This window comes from Perca fluviatilis, chromosome 3 (genome assembly GCF_010015445.1).
Source record: "Perca fluviatilis chromosome 3, GENO_Pfluv_1.0, whole genome shotgun sequence".
Lineage (NCBI taxonomy): Eukaryota > Metazoa > Chordata > Actinopteri > Perciformes > Percidae > Perca > Perca fluviatilis.
In genome coordinates, this window is record NC_053114.1 from 23,435,032 (window position 1) to 23,456,062 (window position 21,031).

The window sequence follows — 21,031 nt, forward strand, 5'->3', positions numbered from 1 at the left end:
TATAAAGGGGAGTGGCACGGGGACTTTTTTTTCGTCGGCCAAATGGTATGCGCGCGCGTGTGTGTGTGTGTGTGTGTGTGTGTGTGTGTGTGTGTGTGTGTGTGTGTGTGTGTGTGTGTGTGTGTGTGTGAACTTTACCTATTTTAATTTAGGCCTGTATATTGATTACAATGTGGCACTTTATTCTGTTAGGTCTTTAGCCTACTTGTTGTAGCCTACATTTGGAGCATGTTTAAACCCATATGTAGCCTATAGAAACCATATAGTCTATGATAGAAACACAAGGAACTGACAGTAGCTAGTCTTCAATAGGATGAGGACATCTTGTGGCCTTTTCTAATATTGCACACTTGTAGCCTAGACCTACTAATATAATAGTGTGACAGGAAAGTAAACTAGTATTACTTCATACTTTTCATAACGAGAAAAGGTATTACTTTCCGATAAGTTGTAAATAATGGTTTATAACTCATTATAAAGAATAGCCTATTTGGGTTGCCAGGTTGTGAGAGATCCCTCTGGTTGGTGTTTATCCTCCCCAGCTGGACATCTTGTCTTTTTGCCTCTTCAGTAGGGCTGGGCAATATATCGGTATCAATATAATATCACAATATCGTGATATGACATAAATTATGTCCTTTTCTGAACTTACCAGACTGTTCTAGCTGTTCTATTATTTGCCTTTTCCCCACTTAGACATGATGGGCGATATTTTAACGATCTGAAGGTGAAACACAAGTAGCTTTGTGGGCGGATCTCGGGCGCTGTTGCTATTATACTAGCGGGATAAATGACTCTTGCGCAAATCTAAAATGGGTTGGTCTGAAGTAGCTAGGTGTGGTTTGGGCGTAACGTGCAATAAACCAATCAGAGCATCATCTCACATTCCCTTTAAGAGCAGGCGCGCTTGTTCCATGGCAGATTGCTATTATAACGGCGGATTTGCCTGGCGCACGCCAGCGGGAGCTGTCCGAGATGCGGCAAAGTAATAAATGCCCGTTTTGACCGGGTGGCGATGTTGCTGCGGCCTCTCGGGCGCATCTCCTCAAGTCTGGAGAGGATTGCTGCAGCCATGGAGCGTGGGCCTCCAAACGCACCACCTGCACCTATTGTGCCCCTTCCTCCTCCCCCCTCTCCATCTCCGTCCACCCGCTCCACCAGGAGCGCATCGCGCATTGCCACTCTAATATTTCCTTATGTCATCAACACATCCATGATTCATAGAAATGTTGTGTAAAACACAACAAGCCACAAAGAATGCTGCAACTTTTTGAGGACTGTACTGTAAAGTGCCTGCTGATCTATCCAAATACCTGAAGCGCATTTTCAGTAATATTTTCCCTTGTAATTATGTATGGTTTGCAAAAATGGGAACTGCTGCGTCCTTGTAGATGAGGGAAGCAAAGTGTATGCGCGTTGTGCACATGCTACATTATGGCCAAGCATGCGCCCCTAAAATAGCATCTGAATAACGCGCTACTGACTTTAGACTAGCGTCACTGACTTTAAAACAGGTTTTTCCTGGTCAGTGGCGGAATTGTTTTCTGAAACTGCAAAATAGCATCAGGAAACGTTTGCGCCGGAACACGCCTTGTCTTTCGCTGAACCGCCCCCGGGAGCGCAAATGCATTCCCTAATTTACGTGCGTCTGTGGAGGGAAAAGTCTGCTGTGCGTCAGGTGCAAAATAGGAATGATACATTTGTCGGTGTACAAAGGCAATTGCGCTGAGTGCAAGATAGGGCCCGATGTCTACATTACTGATGATTATTTATCTAAAATCTTAGTGTGAAGATATTTTGTTAAAGCTCCAATTGTCAACCCTAGAATATTGCCGCAATATCAGTATGAGGTATTTGGTCAAGAATATCGTGATATCCAGGGGCGTCGGACTGGGGGTAAAACCGATACTGATTACCAGGGCCCAAGGGGAGAGAGGGCCCTTGAAAAGTGTGTAATATATTTTATTTCACCTGGATATTTTCATTTCCTAATTCAATTTCATAATGCATGTCAGATGAAATGTAAAGTTAGTGTATTGGCTGAATAACTTGGTTGATTGACTGACTACATTTTGCATACAAAAAAGACTATCTAAGGTCTCAACCACCCCTTGCTAATGCGCCAAATGGTTTAGTCCATCTGCACGCATTTTGTTTACGTTAGTGTGCGTCTGGTGGAGCGCAAGCTTCTGCTGAGCCAAATCATGCTACCAAAAAAGAAAGGAAAGACAGCAGAAGGAGAGAAAACAAAATGAGGGGAAACAATTGTTAACTGACTTCTTTTCAAAGAAAGGTGAGCACAAACTAAAAAACGAAATCCATGGTGCTAAACTGCTTGAATATCTCCGTGACTGTTAGTGCTAAAAACTAAGAAACTGAGACAACCCATATAAAGAGCAGAACATACAGTTTCAAATCATAATTTGGTTATACATGTAATCTGAGGTAAAGGCTAAATAAATAAACTACACTAGCAATGCTGTTTGCATATAACACACCATTGTAATAGCCTAATTTAAAACAACAATTCAAATCTGTTTCATTTTAAATTAATAGGCTATAATGTCTATAATTAGCAATAATAGACTAATCAGTGTCATAGGTAGCTTGGTAGCTCGTTGGTAGATACATATCATGTCAACATTATAGTTATGTCAGATTTAGTAGAAGCAGATGTTAACATTGTAAACACATGGCCCTCAGTTTCAGAAACTGTCACAGCAGGCAGCGCCGGCCCGAGCCTTTTGGGGGCCCTAAGCAGAATTTGATTTGGGGGCCCCCCTCCCACCACGCGGAGTCACCTGTGCTTGACGATTATTGACACAAATGTCCCGCTATAATGTTACATTATAAATGAATACAGTGAGGTTATGTATCAATACAGTGACGGATTATGAACTACTGTCCACCTGGGCACAGATGTATAAGGACCCTCCCCCCTACTCTATTTGTGCAAACGGTGAGGGGGGGGGACATTTTGAATTTGGTAGATGTGATTTCCTGTATTCTGGTGCATTTTGGGGATGGTCAGCTGGAGAAGTACAATACCTAAATTTGTTCAGATTCATAGCGTTTTGCTTATTGATTTATTAAGGTAGTGACTTCACGCAACTACTTGGGGTTCAGGGCCAAACAACACGTTCTTTCCCACAGGACTTTATGTTTGAGTAAAATATTACATCTATTTATCCTAATAGGGATGCATATTTGGATTTTTTTTCCTGATCGATAGCCCGCCCGTGTTAACCGCTTATTAACAGTTAACAATCAGCCGACTAAGTCCAAGTCGTCTGGGAGAGTTAGCAGCCACAATGTTGTGTACATTGTTGTTGACATATGCAGCAACTTTCCCATTCCCCAAGTCTCCACCACATCAATTAGTTTAGCTGGTTGTCAGCTGTGGGTCTGCCTGACGTACTCTGTGTTAGTAGGAGGTAGGGCTGGGCGATATGGCCTCAAAAAAAATCCCTGATTTTTTTCACAAAAAAATCTGATTAATGATTTAAATCGATTCCTCCCTATTTAAAATAAATTTTTTTTTTCCAATTTTTTTTAAAATTTTTTTTTTTTTTTTTTCCCCTTCCTTTTTTTTTCCCTCCAAAAAAAAAAAAAAAAAATTAAAATATTAAAAAAAAAAAAAAAAAAAAAAAAAACAACAACAACTAAACTGATGCGTGAAATAAAGCTGTTTTCACACATACAGGTAATTCACTTCTCGTTCCTCAGTAAAAGTTCAATTCATTTTGACTTTAGTCGCGCAACCTTGCCCCTATTTTCACCTGTTGCTGAGTAAAGTACATTAACATGCCATGGTCTCATGAGTGTAGCATACCTGTAGCAAGCTCCTTCGTAGTAATTAGCGGTAAAAAAAACAAACATTGAAGAGGAGCTCCATGCTACAGAGCTAGTTGTTAAAGCCGCTACAGACCTCCGTCACACTTCGGTCGTATCAGCGGCTTTTAGTGGATGTGTTGAGCCGCATCAGAGTTCCTCAACACTGGGTCCGGTGCTCCGTCAGGTCAGCGGTAGTTTGTGGTTCAGTTATCCAATAATAGGTGACTTTGAGCCGAGTACAGAGCACAATGAGATGCCGGTCATTTCGGCGGATATTACGGTTAAGTAAGTAATGAAACAAGTAGTTAAGAAAATAACTAATATTAGCCGCTGTCGCTGCCATGTTGTTTGTTTATCTCCATGGCAACCACGCGGGGAGGGCTGGGCCCATTCTGAACCTACGGGGGGCCAGATGGGACCATCGGCGAATTGTTAAGAGGAAAAAACAACACTCAATTGGGGGCCCCTGGTGTCCAGGGGCCTAACAGCTAACTGCTGGATTCGCTTATACCTCGGCTGCGAAGGGACCAACCCATACCCTATCCTTCTTTCATCCTCCTTTTGGATTTGAAACAAGGGAAGCTTATTTATATCTAAAAGATTTAGTATCAAAAGCATTTTTGAAATTTTATTAAAAAATTTACTGAAAGGTGTTAAGTAACACTAACATCTTAGTGTGTTTTATTATATTAGGTTACAATTAGGATAAGAGGTTAATATTAAATGTATCCTTCATAGAGAAAGATGACAGAGAACATCTGATTGAGGATGATGGGAGTGAAGACAGCAGGGAGCTCTGAGAACAGTGTGGAAATGAGAGATGAGGAACTGGAAAGTAGGCAGAGCAGTGTAGACCAGTTGTTGCCAGAGGATCCAGGACTATGGCCAGATAAATTAACAGATGATCAGAGAGACACCATAGTACGCAGGCTGGCAAGTAAAGGTCCAGAGAAAACCAACAAAATGTAGTAGTAACCACATTAATGTAGGCTAGAGAAAGTTGACAAAGGAGGTTTGAAATGTGTGTTATCAGGCTACTCTAAGCATTACAGTTAATAGTTATTACCCTATAAACAGCTAGGCCTACAGATTCATGTGTACAGAGGCCCAATTCAGGGCCCAGAGTCTGGTGCTACGCCCCTGGTGATATCTGATTTTCCCCTTTTCGCCCAGCACCTACTCTTCAGTTCAGTCTTTATTGCCAAACACTTTCAATTATATTTTTTCCTTTTTTTTATTACCAGCATAATCTTTCTCCTCAGAACAGCTTTGGGTTTGAACAGACCAGCTCAACAACTCACAAACCACCCTGTACCAACTATCAGGGTTAATGAGACGGCTGGCCTTTCTAGTTAGAAATGCCCCACTCAGCAGATTAAACAAATAGCAACGACGGTCTTAATTGGTGTACATTGTCTGTAAATAAAATCACTGCTGCTGTTTTTCTGCTGATACTGAAGCTCTCTTTATGGCTTAGGCTACTGGAGGCCCTGGTAACAAATACCAGACTCCCTGAATAATATACCCAGTAGTGAAGATTATTGCAAAAAAACAAAAACATGTAAAATCCCCTTTTAACTTTAGCGCACTGTGAGGGAGGGGGACATAGTCAGATCCTTTACTTCAGTAAAAGTACTGATGTAGTCTATATTAGCAAAATATTAAAAGTAAAAGTACATTATGCAACAAAAAATGGCCCCTGTGAGTGATATCACATAACCCAAGACATTAGATTGTAGATATTTAGAAACTAAGTAGGTGTACAATTTCCCTAGAGTAGGCTAGCCTAAGAAGCATAACTGGAGTCTGGAAACCATAAACTGTGGAAACGCTCAAGTAAAGTATAGTGCCTCAAAGCTCAAAACAAGTAGCCTAAATGCACCACTGCCACTTAAGAAACTGTTAATGTGTCATTAAAATATTTTGTAATTGTCTTAAATTGCCTACCTTATAATGTGAATGATGTCCTTTTGCATCACCCGTCGGTTGGTAGGCCTAGTTGTTGTCCAACACGTTAACAGAGTTGGACAACATATCCCTCCTCAGCAGATGATGACTTGGTGATCCCGGGTGATCCCCTGACTTTTCATCAAGAGCCAACCAGCCGCCAATACACCAACAGGTCAAAAGCTCCCCTTTTCTTACACTTTCATTATTGAATGGACTTTATCATTATTATCTGAGCCAGTTTATTAGCTATAGTTCTACAAGTCGGTGTGCCGCCAACATTAATGTTTGTAACGTTAGTGGTTAAGTGGTGTCTCCCTATGTTCCTTAAGTTACCAGCTAACGCTAGCGGTAGCTAGCTAGCTTGGTTAGCAGATAAGGCATTTCTATCATGATTTCATCATGATTGAACTTTGATGAAGTGAAAACACACAATGAGAGGGCCAAAATTCCAGACGAAAACCCCGGGCAACATCCACAAACATTTTCACTTCATGTTCCATGGTTAGCATTGCTAAGCCTCTGTAATGAATCATGATTGACTGGTTGGCCACGTGTAGCCACGCCCTTAAATCATCCCTGCATTATCATCTATTTTAAAGTAAACGGGACTATAATTTTAAAAAATTAACATCCTGCTGTATTGAAGAAGACTTTAAACTAGCGATTGAGACGTGATGGAAATTGGTTAGTATAAAGGATTTTTGATATAATGCAGGTTTAAGGCACTTCTGTATTGACTTCAGACCCGTATAGAATTATACATATATATATGGTCTATGGTTTACATGGATGTGTTAAGAGAACGATGGTTTAACGTTAAGTTACAGTTGATTAGCAAAGTTTATATGGCCAATATATTACAACATTTACTCAGAGGCCTTTATAATATGTACAACACAGTCATTGTATACGAAAACAGTCAGAATGAGCAGAATGCCGTGATTGATAATCAAGTATTCAACCAAGCCCTGTATAATCATAGATAAAAGCTAGTCCATCTAAATTATTAAACTTGATACTGTAAAGTGGTGATGGATCATGGATGTATTAAGAGAAGTGATGCATGCTGGGAGACGTTTTTCATTTAGACCTGAAGTACACGTGTGGTCCACTAAGGGGAGCTCGGGTACAGCTAAAATAGCACATGCTTTGTTGTTATTGAGTGAGGTTTACCTTGTTAATGCTATTTATCATAATAACACGTTTGCTTACAACTCAACCATGCTTTGAATTACAGCACCACTACATATCATCCCATATTGCTGTTTTTATTGTACTGTAGTTTAATAAAACAGTTACTAAATAGCCTACATCTAGGGTGTGACTGGTCGCACAAAACAGGACATTTGAAGACATCACCTTGGATTTCGGGAAGCTAGGAGGCCATTTGTTTAGTATATTTTATGATGTTTTAGAGACTAAAACGATAGATTAATGTATTAGACTAGACCTAGTATAGTAGGCTATATATTTAGTATTCATATAAGTGTCACTGTAGTTGTCAGTCAAGCACCAGTTGTCTATATTTCATGTGATATAACAAAGGTGTTCTACAAAAGAGGAGCCCATCCAATAGGACGTAAGATTAGTTTACCATGCATTACCTCAATATGGGATGAGAAATTGGTCACTGCAATAGCCTAATCGTTTTTTTCTTTTTCTTTTTTTTTTAGATTCAAAATTCATGTTTGCTCCACTAGGGGGAGATCGAGTACAGCTACACAACCGCTGCTTTGTTGTAACCTTTGACTGTAAAAATTAATATTAACAGTCTATGGTTGTAACTGAATGCTCGAGGTCCTCCTTGTTTATTTATCATATCAGCTTCACATGTGTCGAACTAGAAAAAAATAAAAGACATCCAATTGTCCTTATGATTCTGAGCTTGTTCACAATTCAGTGTGGACCAAATGGTTTATTGTTGTAGCCTATATGTTGTTTCATCATAGCCTATATTTTGTCTACATATGTGCAACCAATGACGAAAGATTTTTGTGGCAGCAGTGTGTTACATTAATGTATCTGGATTATTGTTAGATACATTATCAGTAGCCTATTAGAGGCTACATCATAGTTTTGTTATTTTGGTTAGAAGTCTATTGTGTTAGCATGCTACATTAGCTGTTTTATTGACATGCAGAAGTCATGCAGTTGTTGCAGGTTTGTCATGCGTTGGGAGCGAAGCAGTCTGCTCTTTTGTTCCGAGAGCAGATTCTGTGTGTGTGTGTGTGTGTGTGTGTGTGTGTGTGTGTGTGTGTGTGTGTGTGTGTGTGTGTGAAAGAGAGAGAGAGCGAGAGAGAGAGGCTGTCTTTGGGATACAGCAGAGTGAGTGAGGAGGAGAGAGAGAAAGAGAGAGAGAGAGCGGGATGCTGACAGATTCCTGATAGATGGCTAAAATGGCGAAAGCGTGCTCGACCCCGGCGAGCCACCAAACTGTAGTACTGTAGGTCGGAACATGTAGCCTAGTTGCTGAAGCTGGATATCTCCGTGTGTGTTTTTAGCCCCCAGTCTATTCACCTCACGTTGTCTTCTTGGCAAGTGCTGGAATATTTTCTGTTAAGTGTTTAAATGGCATCCGCAAGGCACCGCCGCCTTGTTCCGTGCTTTTTGGGAATACTCGTAAATGCTTTAATCGGTAAGTGGCATTATTGTATTACTGTAGTAGAGAGCAGTGCTGCAGGGTGTGATTGCTTGTGCAGGATAACCGCTGTTAGTGTGCATGCTACAAGCAGCGATATTGCGCTGCTGCTGACCAGTAACCCTGAACTTGGCCCCTTTTCCGGTGTCCGTTAGTATTTGGGCTGTAAATGCCAATGTGAAGGCTGGTGCAGGAGCCGTGTGCACTATGGAATTTGTACCTGCAGGTAACTGAGTTAGACGCGGATACTTGGTAGCCTAGTAGACCATATTAAAAGTTCAATTGTATGTCCATTCTGCAGAACTTTGAAATGTTTTATCAGGCTATAGGTGTTGTTTCGCCATCACTTCATACAGTATGCGCAATATGCTATATATTCAAACCTAGATGTCTTATGAGCACCATAATAATACTCGGTAGCCACGTGCAATGTAGTCAGCAGAGTTCCTGGATTGTTTTCCTTTCCATTTATGTTGATGGGAACAAGATTAGAAGAATGTAAATAATCTTCTACTGAAAGGTGTCTAATTGGTGCTTTGAGAAAGCCACGTTTTTGCGATACAATAGCAGTGAATTGTGCTGAAAATACTTAGTTTCTACTGTAGTTCTCCTCATGACTGCCTTTAATCAGGTGTTCTAACAGGGCTGCAGAATTAGAGCAAATTTCCCAATGTTATTGTTAATCACATGGACTCAATAGTACACATTCAGCAGGGAGAGAGGGGGTATTACGGTAATATATATTATATATTTACTATATATTTATTATATATTATACATTATCAACTAGATATTAACCTAAGATATTGCAGTTTTTGAATGCATATAGGCTTTTGAATTTGCTCTTGCCTTTATCTTAAAAGTGGTCAAAATATCCTACTAGGCTACTTAACTCCTCAACCTAACTTTAAAAAGTGACATACTCTGATAGATGGGAGTTTCATATCAGGGGAATTTTTAAGAAGATTGACTTCTTGAATGGTGAGTCCTTACAGCATGCCACCCTGGTTATTGGTCTGAGGATAGATTAAAAGACTGTGGTTATTGCCTGCTGGGAAGAATATTTGTACAGATTAAATGTCAAGACTGTCCCTCTCCTCCTTTTCAAATTTTCTTTTTCGCCCCTTTGTTCACTATGATAGACAGTTTCTCTCTCTTTGTGAGGCCCCTTAATTCAGAGGCAGGAGAGAGTATTGGGTATTTGCAAAGCATACCACAAAAGCCCCGACTGGAATCGTAAAGGCTAGTACACAGTAGTTCATAACATGTTCAGTCAGATTACTGGTAACAAAAACTTCAGAAGCACAGCTCTGTGATGGATGCAGTTCCAATCCACCCATCACATGAAAGAAATGAAGTTCTTTTCGAGTCTGCCTCGGAGATTAGATTCAATTGAGATGTAGACCCTTTTTAGGACATTTTAAGCACAGTTAAAATAAGGCAGTAAGAACAATATCTGCATTATATCTGTTACGGGCCTGAAGAGCTCAAATGCAGATCATTCAGAAGATTTCATGATGCGTATGAAAGGGCAAGTGTTTGCTTTGAATGGACTGACTGAGTTAGCTTCTGTCTTTCAAGCTTCAGAAAAAAAGAACTGTATCAATGTTAAATCAAAGCATGTAAGAGAAAAAAAGAGTAATTTCACTTAACTTCTGTTGCTCACTCAAGTTTCTATTAACTCACTATATTTGATCCAGATGTGTTTAGTTTATTACTGTTATGACAGTTATAGAAAGATACTACAGGTGAATACTTCTGTGAGAGAAGATTGTACATTGAGAGGTGAATTGTGCAACAGCTGTGATACATCTACTACCATGCCAACACATGGACTATTTCTGAGCATTCTCGTGTTGCATTACCTACATTACTGTCATTTCTGTGTTATCGTCGCTAGAAAAGAAGTGTAATGATTAATAATTGATCAAGCAGAAGCCTATAGAAGTGTCTTTGCTGTATGCATGGTCTTCCCCCTGAAAATAGAATAACTTGCTTTTTAGCCAGACACTAAAGACTATGTTCTGTTGATGCTCTTTCTAGTAGTTCATTCAAACTGGTGACTCTCTGCTGTTTTATCCTTGCACATATACTTGATCTAAATGCAAATATTTGACTTTTTCTGTGCCTGCTGGAAGATACTTCTTGATACGTTTCTAAGTCAATCCCTGTTTAATACTCACCACCCCTGAGGAATATAGGTGGTGTGCATCATTTTCTTTGAAGTGGTAATACTGCTTCAGCTTTCCGTCCACAGTGAAATGTGATGGAGGATTAATTCACAACTCTTGTCTGTTGTGTACAAAACATTCCACTTTTCAAACAAACCTCAAATGATGCTGCAGCAAATTAAATTAGTTATTTAGAAATATGTTGCATGCATTGTTATGGTGAATAAGAGTGAGCTGCAGCAGATGGATGCTGAGAGAGTAAGGAGAAAAAAGTAAGTAATTTAGACAAATAAAAAAACTACAAAAAAACACTCTACTTATGAATTTATAAGATACTAATTCTAAAACCAATCCAAAAACAGTTTTCCATAAGTGCATCATATGATGCCAGGCAGTTGTCTTGCAGGCAGCAAGAAGTCTGTGGTGTGTCCTCGGCTCACTTAGCTCTATCAGTGGTGCTCATGTCTGGGAACAACAGTCTGTCAGTAGCTGGTGTGTGATCCTAACTTTACTGTTGCAGCAGTAAACCTTTGTGCCAGCCAGCCACACTCATCTGTCAATAGTAAGCCAGAGCATAAGCCACACTTAGCCAACACTTGTGTCTGGTTTCACCCGGTAATCTGACATGTTAGGGTCTTTTTCCTCTGCATTAGGGTGTGTGTGTGTGTGTGTCTGTGTGTGTCTGTGTGTGTCCGTCTGTCTCCTTATCTAACCATGAAAATCCAGGCCTGTATAGATTCATGTCTGTGAACATGTGTTTCTGTGGATAGGAGGCGGTGTTCTTGCCACCAGTTTCCACAGCTGAGCTCTCTGCACACCCTCTGGATTGCTCAGCATTCACAGATGACATTAACCTAAACCACACAAAGTGCGAAATCCGGCTATCCCCTGTTTCTTTTGTCCTTTTATCTCCCTTGTCTCATTGGATCTGTCAGATGATTCAGTGATGTCCTCAAAATGATTTTCTGTAACCTTTTTGTTGTTTGTAACCTTCTTCCCACCCAGAGCTCTGAATTGCGTTAGCCAGTCACTCTAGCAACATGCTTTATTCATTAGGAATACCCAAAGCTGGAGAACTTTCACAATGTTGTAGCTAATGGAAGAAACTGATTGATTGAAGTAATGACGAAGTGTATACAACATCAATAAAGCTGTTTAATCAACTCCAAATCAATGCCATTGTAACACATTGAACACCGTACTGTTATTATCCTGTTTGCTGCAAGGTGAGATACCATTGACCTATGTCATTTTAAAATTTAAAGCCTTCAGTATATCTGTCAAGCTTGATCTGAACACATTTAACATCCTGGAATTTGTCCAGAACACATTTTGCTTTTACTTTATTCGAGAATAATCCATGTTTTGATCAAAACATGAAGTGTGACTGAATGTGCGGCTGCAGGCTTTGTATATTTTTTTCCTCCCTGCTGGCTGCATGCCATGTGAAAACATGATGTTTGTTGTACCAAGAGACAGAACTCTGTGGTCAGCATCATTTTGGAGAGCAGCAGCCCCAACAGGCCAACAGGGTGATCATCGCCTGCCAGCTAAGGGTTAAATATTTCTCCACCACCACCACCACCCCCTTGTTTTTCACAAGTGATAGCACTGATGTCTCTCGGGTTCCATGGCCATTTACTTTCTGTGCTTGTTGAGTGAAAAGGGGGGAGAGGGGTAGTCACATAAAAAAGGATACAGAGCAAGAAGAAAGTAGAGGAAATGTTTCTTTGAATTAAACTCCATATGTGATCTTCATGGACAAGTGTGTCAATGAATTCCTTGTCTTCACCTAAGGGGAAGTACTTCTTGGCTGGAATTTGAGGGATGAAGCCGGAGGTTCTCTGTTTTGACCCTTGTGCTTTGCCCCTCCACTGCCCTCCCCTAGCCTCCTCCCACCAGATTCCAGGGCCTGGGGCAGAGACTGGTAGTGCTTAGTCCATCAGCAGCTGAAACATGATACCAAGAGAGCCCGCTAAGCTCCTCTTTTATAGTACCAAGTCAGGTCAGGCTGTTTACATCCTGTATTTATTGTTCTCCCACTCACCCCTCTTTACCCTCAGAAACCACAAATACAAAAATCTAATCTCACGTTATTATGAAGTGGAAAGCATCACTCCAAATCAATGTAGTCACATATCATTTTGTGTTGAGTGGTGAGAAAGAAAAAGAGCAGTTATAATGGTGACAAAGTTGGTGCCACTGGTTAACTGGCATAGCACATACAGTACGTACAAGGCCGTGCATGTGTGGGTGTTTAGTACACAAGAGTACACATGCTCGTATGGTGCATTTGATCCTATCCCATGTTCATGGTTGGCATCTTGTCCCCTAAATCTTAACTCAGTGTCAACTTGTTAGCTTTTTCTGGAGTTTCAATGGAGTTTGACAACTGAGCAAACTCTAGAGGAAAACTATGAGATGAAAAAGGCCTTTGGCCAGATGTATAAATGATGCTTACCCACAAAAACCATGCTTGCACCATTTCCAACACATAAACTGGTATTTTTAAAGGAAGAATGTGCGGTGAGAATGCGCACACCTCGCACACACTTCAGATCAGGCATACACACGGTTTTAGCTGCGGGAGATGAGGAGGAGATTGAATATAAGTTGAGACATGGGTAACATTGTTTTTAGGTTGTTTTCCAGTTTCACCGATTTGTGTTATTATTTTTGCAGGCTACATACACAGTGTTCTGTTAAATGTCAATCAAAGGCGCATTTCAAAAAATGATTTTAAATTATTTATGAGTGATGAATTTCATCATCCTTTTTATTTAGTCTAGATTTGAGCCATCATCTTCCTGCTAATGATCATTTAATTGGATCCTGCATTGTGAAGTACTATATAAGTCTGTTTCAACATGAGCGCTATGAATGAATCATTAATCATCCTTCTGACATTGGAGGATAGTTTGCAAAGACGTGATGAATTAGCGGTACGGACGCTACAAATAGCCACCGTGTCGAATGCGTTTGCTGTCTTTGTGCATACACACAGTTTTAGTTGTTTTATGCATCTGGCCCCTTGAGTTAGAATTGTTTTGATAAACTACTGTTTACAAGGTCAAGAATGAGCTTTCACACTCAACTATATAGTGATCATTTGTATGTGTCTCTTTAGGTGTGATGTGTGAAGCGGAGCTCTCCTTCACACTGGAGCCCAGTGACATCATCGCTGTACAGGAGCAGCCCCTCATGCTCCACTGCCAGGTGAACGGCATCCCCCCAATTACGACACAGTGGAGGCACAACGGCCTGCTTTTAACTCAGGATCAGCATCACACCACCTTCATCAATGGCTCACTCCTGGTCGCTCACTTCCAGAAGACCAAATCTGATGGCTCATCTGATGAGGGCGACTACGAGTGTATGGCCCAGAATTCCTTTGGGCTGGTGGTGAGCCGCAAGGCCCGTATTCAGGCAGCCAGTAAGTCTCTTATTTTGTCTTATAGTGATGCACTTGTAGGCATGTATGTTTTTACGTTTTTTAAAGTTCTTTACATTCAGTTAGTTAATTCTAAACCAAATTAAAGGAACATTTTGGGAAATGCGCTTATTTGCTTTGTTGTCGAGAGTTACAGTAGGTGAGAAGATCAATTCCACTCTGTTATATCTGTCTGTTCAATATGCACCCGGTTGGCTTAGCTTAGCATAAAGAATGGAAACACAGGGAAACAGCTAGCCTGGCACTGTCCAAAAGTAACAAAATCCACATGGATTCGCCACTGGTTGCCTGGGAACCTCACAGTGACAACAAGTTCAGGAAGTAATTGTACCCAGCCAATAAATAGTCCCAACACATAACCCCCCTGTGAAACCACAATGGACGGTGTTTTTGTGCTGATTACAGTTTTTTACGATCACTTTGCTACTAATTTCAGAACTTTGACGTCATTTTTCAAAACTCTAGACACAAAACTCAAAACGATCATCACTTGTAACACAGGCTGTCCAATGTTCAAAACATTGCATTGTGCATTCATATCTTTAAATAAATCTTGCACTTGCACAATCATTGGTTCAAAAGACAAATTGATTGTGAAATACCATTGAAACGTTACTTTAGATCACCCACACACAAGCTACCCATAGTTTCACTGGGTCATCGTTCGTACAATCATTAAATATTGTAGTACAAAATAAGTGATACCTGTTTCATTATGGTACTAGATGTAAATACATCCCTGTAAAAGTACTGCAGTAGTAGAGAGAAAACTACAGACACAGTGGATTCATTGACCATAACTTGAAATGTATTGATGAAAAACAATACAGTATCACAACATAGGTTTATTTGAATCAAAGCGAAATAATTAGCTACAAAATAGAAAAGACAGTACTGTAAAACATCAAATGCAGTGTTCCTCAACTTGCTTGTACTGTAAAAAGCTAAACAAAGAAGTGATTACGGTACTTCTACTTATTCATCAACTCTGTCTTGTGGATTTGGCCACAGGTTCTCATCTTCATATCTATATCTATATCTATATATATATATATATATTATATATATATATATATATATATATATATATCCAAGGGCCTGCATGCATACAGTGCAGTACTGTCAATACTGTAAATAGTCTCAAAGATGGTACATGTGACCATAGAAACAGTGTCTGATAAACAGTAGTACATTACAGTAAAAAAGGATGATGAAATATTACATCCATAGATCATGTAGTCTAATTGGTTCATGTTCCACACTAATTGGTGACATGTGAATCTCGTTATCTTGAAACTTTCATGATCTAAACATGGAATATTGTGTGTCTGTTTCCATACAATTATGCATTAAGAGTAATGCAACAGTTACTTATCATTTTGAGTAGTTGTATCGATTGATAGTTAGATGATTGTAATGGAATGAATAGACAATTATCTAAAATGTGCTTTTTGAAATAGTAGTACTTTGATGTTAAGTTGTGTCATATTGAACAGGTGATCTTTGTTAAATGAACAAATGATCTTTGGTTTATGTGTATTGTATCCAAGCAATTGAAAAAAGGGTTAGAGTTTTGAAAAATGTGCATTTTGATCATTGGTTGTGAGTTTTGTGTCTAGAGTTTTGAAAAATTACGTCAAGGTTCTGAAATTAGTAGCAAAGTGATTGTAAAAAACTGTAAATAAAGAAGATATAATGTGTTAATTAGTGAGCTTTAAAGATGCTGGTAGGCAGACTGTTGGCTCCAATTTCATATTTAATGTGCACACATTAGGTTATTGATCCTCTCATCTAACTCTCATTTAAGGAAATATCTCAACTGAGTTTTATTTTCATGTGTGTGTGTGTGTGTGTGTGTGTGTGTGTGTGTGTGTTAGTTGTTATCTTTACATTCTGAATTTCTAATCTTACATGATGTTATTATTGTTGTCTAGTTGTGTTGTCAGTATGGCAAGTTTCAAGTGTCAGAATAAGAAATCATGATTGAGCAATGCAGATTTGACACAGGCAGAAACTGCAACCACCTTATTAAGCTTGATGAAGTTGTGATCTGTGTTCCCTACGAATGAAAACAATGTAATTGAAATATCGTAATCACATTTCAGTCCAGTCCCAGTCATCTGGGTATTGCTCTGCTGTAAATGTACTTAATTTCCCCGGGTGTGGAGTCATTTGAATATCATTCTTTGAGTGTAATGAACTTTCTGATGCTCATCTACAGTGCTGCTTAGAAATTCAAGCTTTTGAGTTTAGCATTAACAAGTGCTCATGCTGAGAGTCTCCAAGCTGCTTTGTAAGAGTGCAATAAGCTCGAAGCAACCCAGCAGCCCACTCACTGGTGGAGGCATCAAGATAAATCTTCTCTGGCTTGACCACCAAATCTCTTATTTGAAGTCACTCTAGTTTAATATTAACTTGTTGCCATGGTTCATTTACAACATCATCATATCATAGTCAATCTGACTCTCTGTACTCCTCTCTTTTCTCTCTCACACACAGTGCGTGTCTCATCTTACTTTAAATCAAAGGCATCAAGGACGCACATTCCTCTGTGGACACGCTGAGACTTTGCAGCAGCTTTAGTGATACTGTACTGTTGCACACTGTGTTGAGTTAGGACTTTTTGAAGCCTCTCTTATATATACTCTGTTAAACAGAGATGGACAAAGGCTCGCAGAAGCCTGTTGATTCCCGGGCTGTGTGTAGACAGCACACTGCTGTGCTGTTGTGGCAAATACAGCTTTTCCACTCAGCGGGATAGGGAGGGAAGCATGGATGTCTCACTGACCGAAGGGAAAAGTCACTTCAGCTCAGTGGCTGGCGCTGTCAAACACATGCAACCTTTTAAGGCCTCCCGAAAGGTTCTTTCTTCTCAAAGGTCAGACTGTAGCCACTATTTTATCACATTTTATTTTTTATTCTGCTTTAGTAAAACTCTTCAGTAGGGCCTCCCTAATTTATATTTTCACTGGATTACTTTGGTATAGCTGTAAGAAAGCATGAGGAAAATGAAAATCAATAAATGTATGGACACAGAGTTCATCACCTGAACAGGGTACAGAGAAAACAATAGAATTACCCTGATGATTTGTACTGCAGCAGTGTACATTGTCTTATTTATGGCTTCAATATCTGGTAGCATTCGCATGCTATTCGTTTGAAGTTTTAGCTCGTTTTTTTTTTTATTTAAATGTTCAATGTCTCATTCAAATGTTTGAATGAGAGCGAGAATCAGTTTGATTGCCAGATAGATTAACACATGCTTTTGAGGTGCAATTTTAAGTTTTGTAAAAAATTCAGCGAGTATACACTAGTCTCCAAGTTAGTTTGTTAATGTGTTTCTGTAAGGAAAATGCATATTTCAGTGAGAATAGTGTAATTCTAGTGTGTCATGCTCTGAATCTAAAAAAATGAATATGTTTATTGCATTTCTAAAAGTGGAAATTTGTGAAATACAGAGTTGTGATGCAGTGGAGTCGTCTCAAAAACCATGCAATACTGTCCCACATTAATCTCGTATTATTAAATAATCAATATAATTTTAAGGTGTTGCAATGTAATGTCAAATTGTGCCTCACAAATTAATCTTTGAATCCAATTTTCAGCAAATTCATCATTCAAGTGTTTAGTACCGTTTGAGCATGAAAAATTAAGAATTATGCAAGCGTAGAGCAGTCCTTCGTCACTCGTGGTTTTCTGAGTAATTGTGATGTAAATACAGATTTAATCTTGCTGAATGAACCTGACCGGGAACACACCTTGGACTTGGTGGCTCAAGTTCAAAATCATTCATTGTGGAAAGTTTCTGTTTTGGCGAGGCTTTGCTCTCCCGCAGCTTTTCCTCCCGTCTTGTATTGATTGGGAAGGGAGTGAAGAATTACTGAAAGTCTGACCCCTGACCTTTTGGGTTGTATTGAGCAGTCTTTGAAGGCGAGGCACTGAATATGTAGAAGCTCTGCTATAATCATAGTCTGTTCCTCCCTAATGGAGTCTCACTTCCATCAAGGCAGCACGAAGCCATCGCTGTGAAAATAATCCTCCAGAGACCCATCAAAGGGACTGGCAAGAACTTGTGATTGTAAATGTCCCCATGTTACTTATCATTCATTACTAATACCTTGTGTATTTTGGAAGATTTGCCATAAAACAAGAATTTTTGTATTTCACTGTGGATTTGATCATGTTTTGAGTTTGCATTGTCTTACAGTGTATGCAAAAATGACTTTTTCTTTCAGAAGTCAAATTAATGAGGCTTTCATTGCACCATTAGTTGTGGTAGTTGACTTTCAGTCTAACCTCGGGATCTTGTACTTTCCCTGTTGTGTCATATGGAGCAAAATCACATATTTCCACCATTCATAAGTTATTAAGCATAATTGGCTTTCCTACCAACATTGTTTCTGTTAGGCGGTCTTGGAAAGGTTTTATAGATGATTTCTGTACTGTACATTCAGAAAAATGGCAATCATCCTTCATTGCCTAGCTTCTTCCACTTCTCTGCCTCCAGGTTCCTGCAGGCGCTGGTTCAGTGCAGAAGTGTTCCCCTGTTGATCAAACCTCCATTTGTCAAACTATTATGTTTTAGGTCTTTAATATAAGGTCTGAAAGGAGCTTAATCTTTGAGGTGAATTATATTCTACATGGATTTGGACAATTGCTGGTCTATTTCATCCTCTCCTGGCCAACCAGATTTCTGTACTGGGCATAAATAATTTAGGATAAAGTGTTTTCATTTTGTTTATGAAGAAAAATGGCCGAAAACCAATAAATGCTCCTTACAATCCTTACAAAGATTGCTGACTAGTGTTTGTTTCTTTTCCTTTTCCAAGTGTTTGTTAATCTTGATGCTCTCTTTGTGTTTTTTGAGGTAATTTGCCGTGTTATAGTCCCTCTTACAACAGAGCTCTGACTTGTACCACTGTGATGCAATGGGTGGTGTGATTACTGAAGCCTCTTTATAGCCCTCCCAGTGGATAAAGCTTCCATCTTACCCTCCACACTACCTCCCTCCATTAATTTCACTTTTTATTTGCTTGACAACCGTTTGTTGGAGCTCACTGTCGGGGGCTGGTATAGGACGGACTCCCCGTTGCCCCTCTAAATCGGGCGGTCGGTCCAGGAAACTCTTTTTTTTTCCTCCTAAATGTTATCTCTCTGATGGTCAGTTTCTCCCTCTGTCTCCCTCTCTTGCCTCAGTTTCTCTAGGACCTCCTCATTAGGTTGCGTTCAGGAAGCTTTTCATCATTTGGATGAATGACGAGCCTGGTACAGTGGGCCTGGCCAGGGCTCCTGCCCCTCCCCCACAGCACACCCGTGTCACCAGGCAACACACCACAAAAGCCCCCCTGTTACAAAATAGCTTTTAGGATCAATTGAAATGACTTGCTTTTGTCTGTTTGTCTGGAATTAATTGGAAAGAGATGAAGCTTTGTTAGGAAATAATATTTTTCTTTTCCCCAGTCCCATTCATATGTGGAAACTGTAATTGACCTCAGGGACCATTCGAAAAGATTTGCAAACACAAAATGAAGTGTGCTGAGAAAAGGCAAAGTCTTACACAAGGAGAGTTAAAACAAAAAAAATGCAATAACTGGGCAGTTATTTATTTTATTGACTACTTGAGTGTAGATACAGAGCCCTTGGCTGCTGGATGATCATTTTCACCTTGTTTATTTTCAAAATGGTCATGGTGAATTTAACTGCTGCTATAATGGTAGGCTACTGAATGAGACTTTAATAAAAAAAAATTAAAAAAACCCAGGGGGCTGTTAAGGATGAAATAGGAGCAGATACAGGATGCCTGTAAAAGTGTCTGAGTTTATACCCATGCCTCTCATTTCTGCGAATTCAACTCCTTTCAGGGGTGTAAATGTAATTGAGTGTGATGTCGGTAGAAAGTACATGTGTAGCTCTGGCAGAAGATGAGAAGTTGCAACATGCTACATTTAAAAGCTGCGTGGATGGATTGCAACTAGCAGCTATTCAGAATCAGACACCAGTTAGCGAGAGTGATTTATGGTGAGCTCCTGTTAGCTTATGTGAGAGTGTTTGTACGTGTGCATGTGTTTGGAGGGTCGACAGTGGCTCTCCATCACCCTCCAACCTTCCTGTCCCCACCCTTTTTATGGCCTCCTGCCTGGGTGAATGCTGAAGCGCTATCCCTACATCTCCTTGTAGCTCCCTTTGTCTGCCAAACCCCACCCTCGATCTGCCCCCCCCCCCTCCTATCCTTGCTTTTCTCTGCTCGCTTGCCACGAAGCAAGTCATCTCTCTGTCATATAGATTAGCACACTAAGGGCCCTATCTTGCACTCAGCGCAATTGCCTTTGTACACCGACGCATGTATCATTCCTATTTTGCACCCGACGCACAGCAGACTTTTCCCTCCACAGACGCACGTCGGTAAATTAGGGAATGTATTTGCGCTCCAGGGGGCGGTTCAGCGAAAAGAGGAGGCGGGCTCCGGCGCAAACGTTATGTGGTCCTTTTTTGCAGTTTCAGAAAACAATTCCGCCACTGACCAGGAAAAACCTGGTCTAAAGTCAGTGGCGCTAGTCTAAAGTCAGTAGCGCGTTATTCAGATGCTATTTTAGGGGCGCATGCTTGGCCATAATGTAGCGTGTGCACAACGCGCATACACTTCTCTCATCTACAGCAGTTCCCATTTTTGAAAACCATACATAATTACAAAGAAAAATATTACTGAAAATGCGCTTCATGTGTTTGGATAGATCAGGAGGCATTTAACAGTACAATCCTCAAAAAGTCGCAGAAATTCTTTGTGGCTTGTTGTGTTATACACATTTCCATGAATCATGGATGTGTTGATGACATAAATGAGGAAATATTAGAGGACTTAAGGAGACGTGATGTTGAACTACGGTGGGATTGGACAGTCCGGCGGAATCTGGTCCGGAGTAATAAGCACTGTGCTCCTGGGGGAGGCGGGTGACGGCACTGGAGTGGGGAGGAGGAAGGGGCACAAAA

At 40.1% G+C, this 21,031-nt stretch overlaps 1 protein-coding gene across 1 annotated transcript in view; it reads left to right on the plus strand.

Moving 5' to 3' along the window:
* Nucleotides 1-8,117: 8,117 nt before the first annotated feature.
* The window catches only part of igdcc3 (immunoglobulin superfamily, DCC subclass, member 3), a 73,608-nt gene continuing 60,694 nt past the window's right edge, over nucleotides 8,118-21,031 (plus strand). The window contains exons 1-2 of the mRNA XM_039795792.1: nucleotides 8,118-8,419; nucleotides 13,721-14,026. Coding sequence (XP_039651726.1) covers nucleotides 8,353-8,419; nucleotides 13,721-14,026 — 373 coding nt within the window. The 5' untranslated portion in view covers nucleotides 8,118-8,352. The remainder of the gene's footprint in view (nucleotides 8,420-13,720; nucleotides 14,027-21,031) is intronic.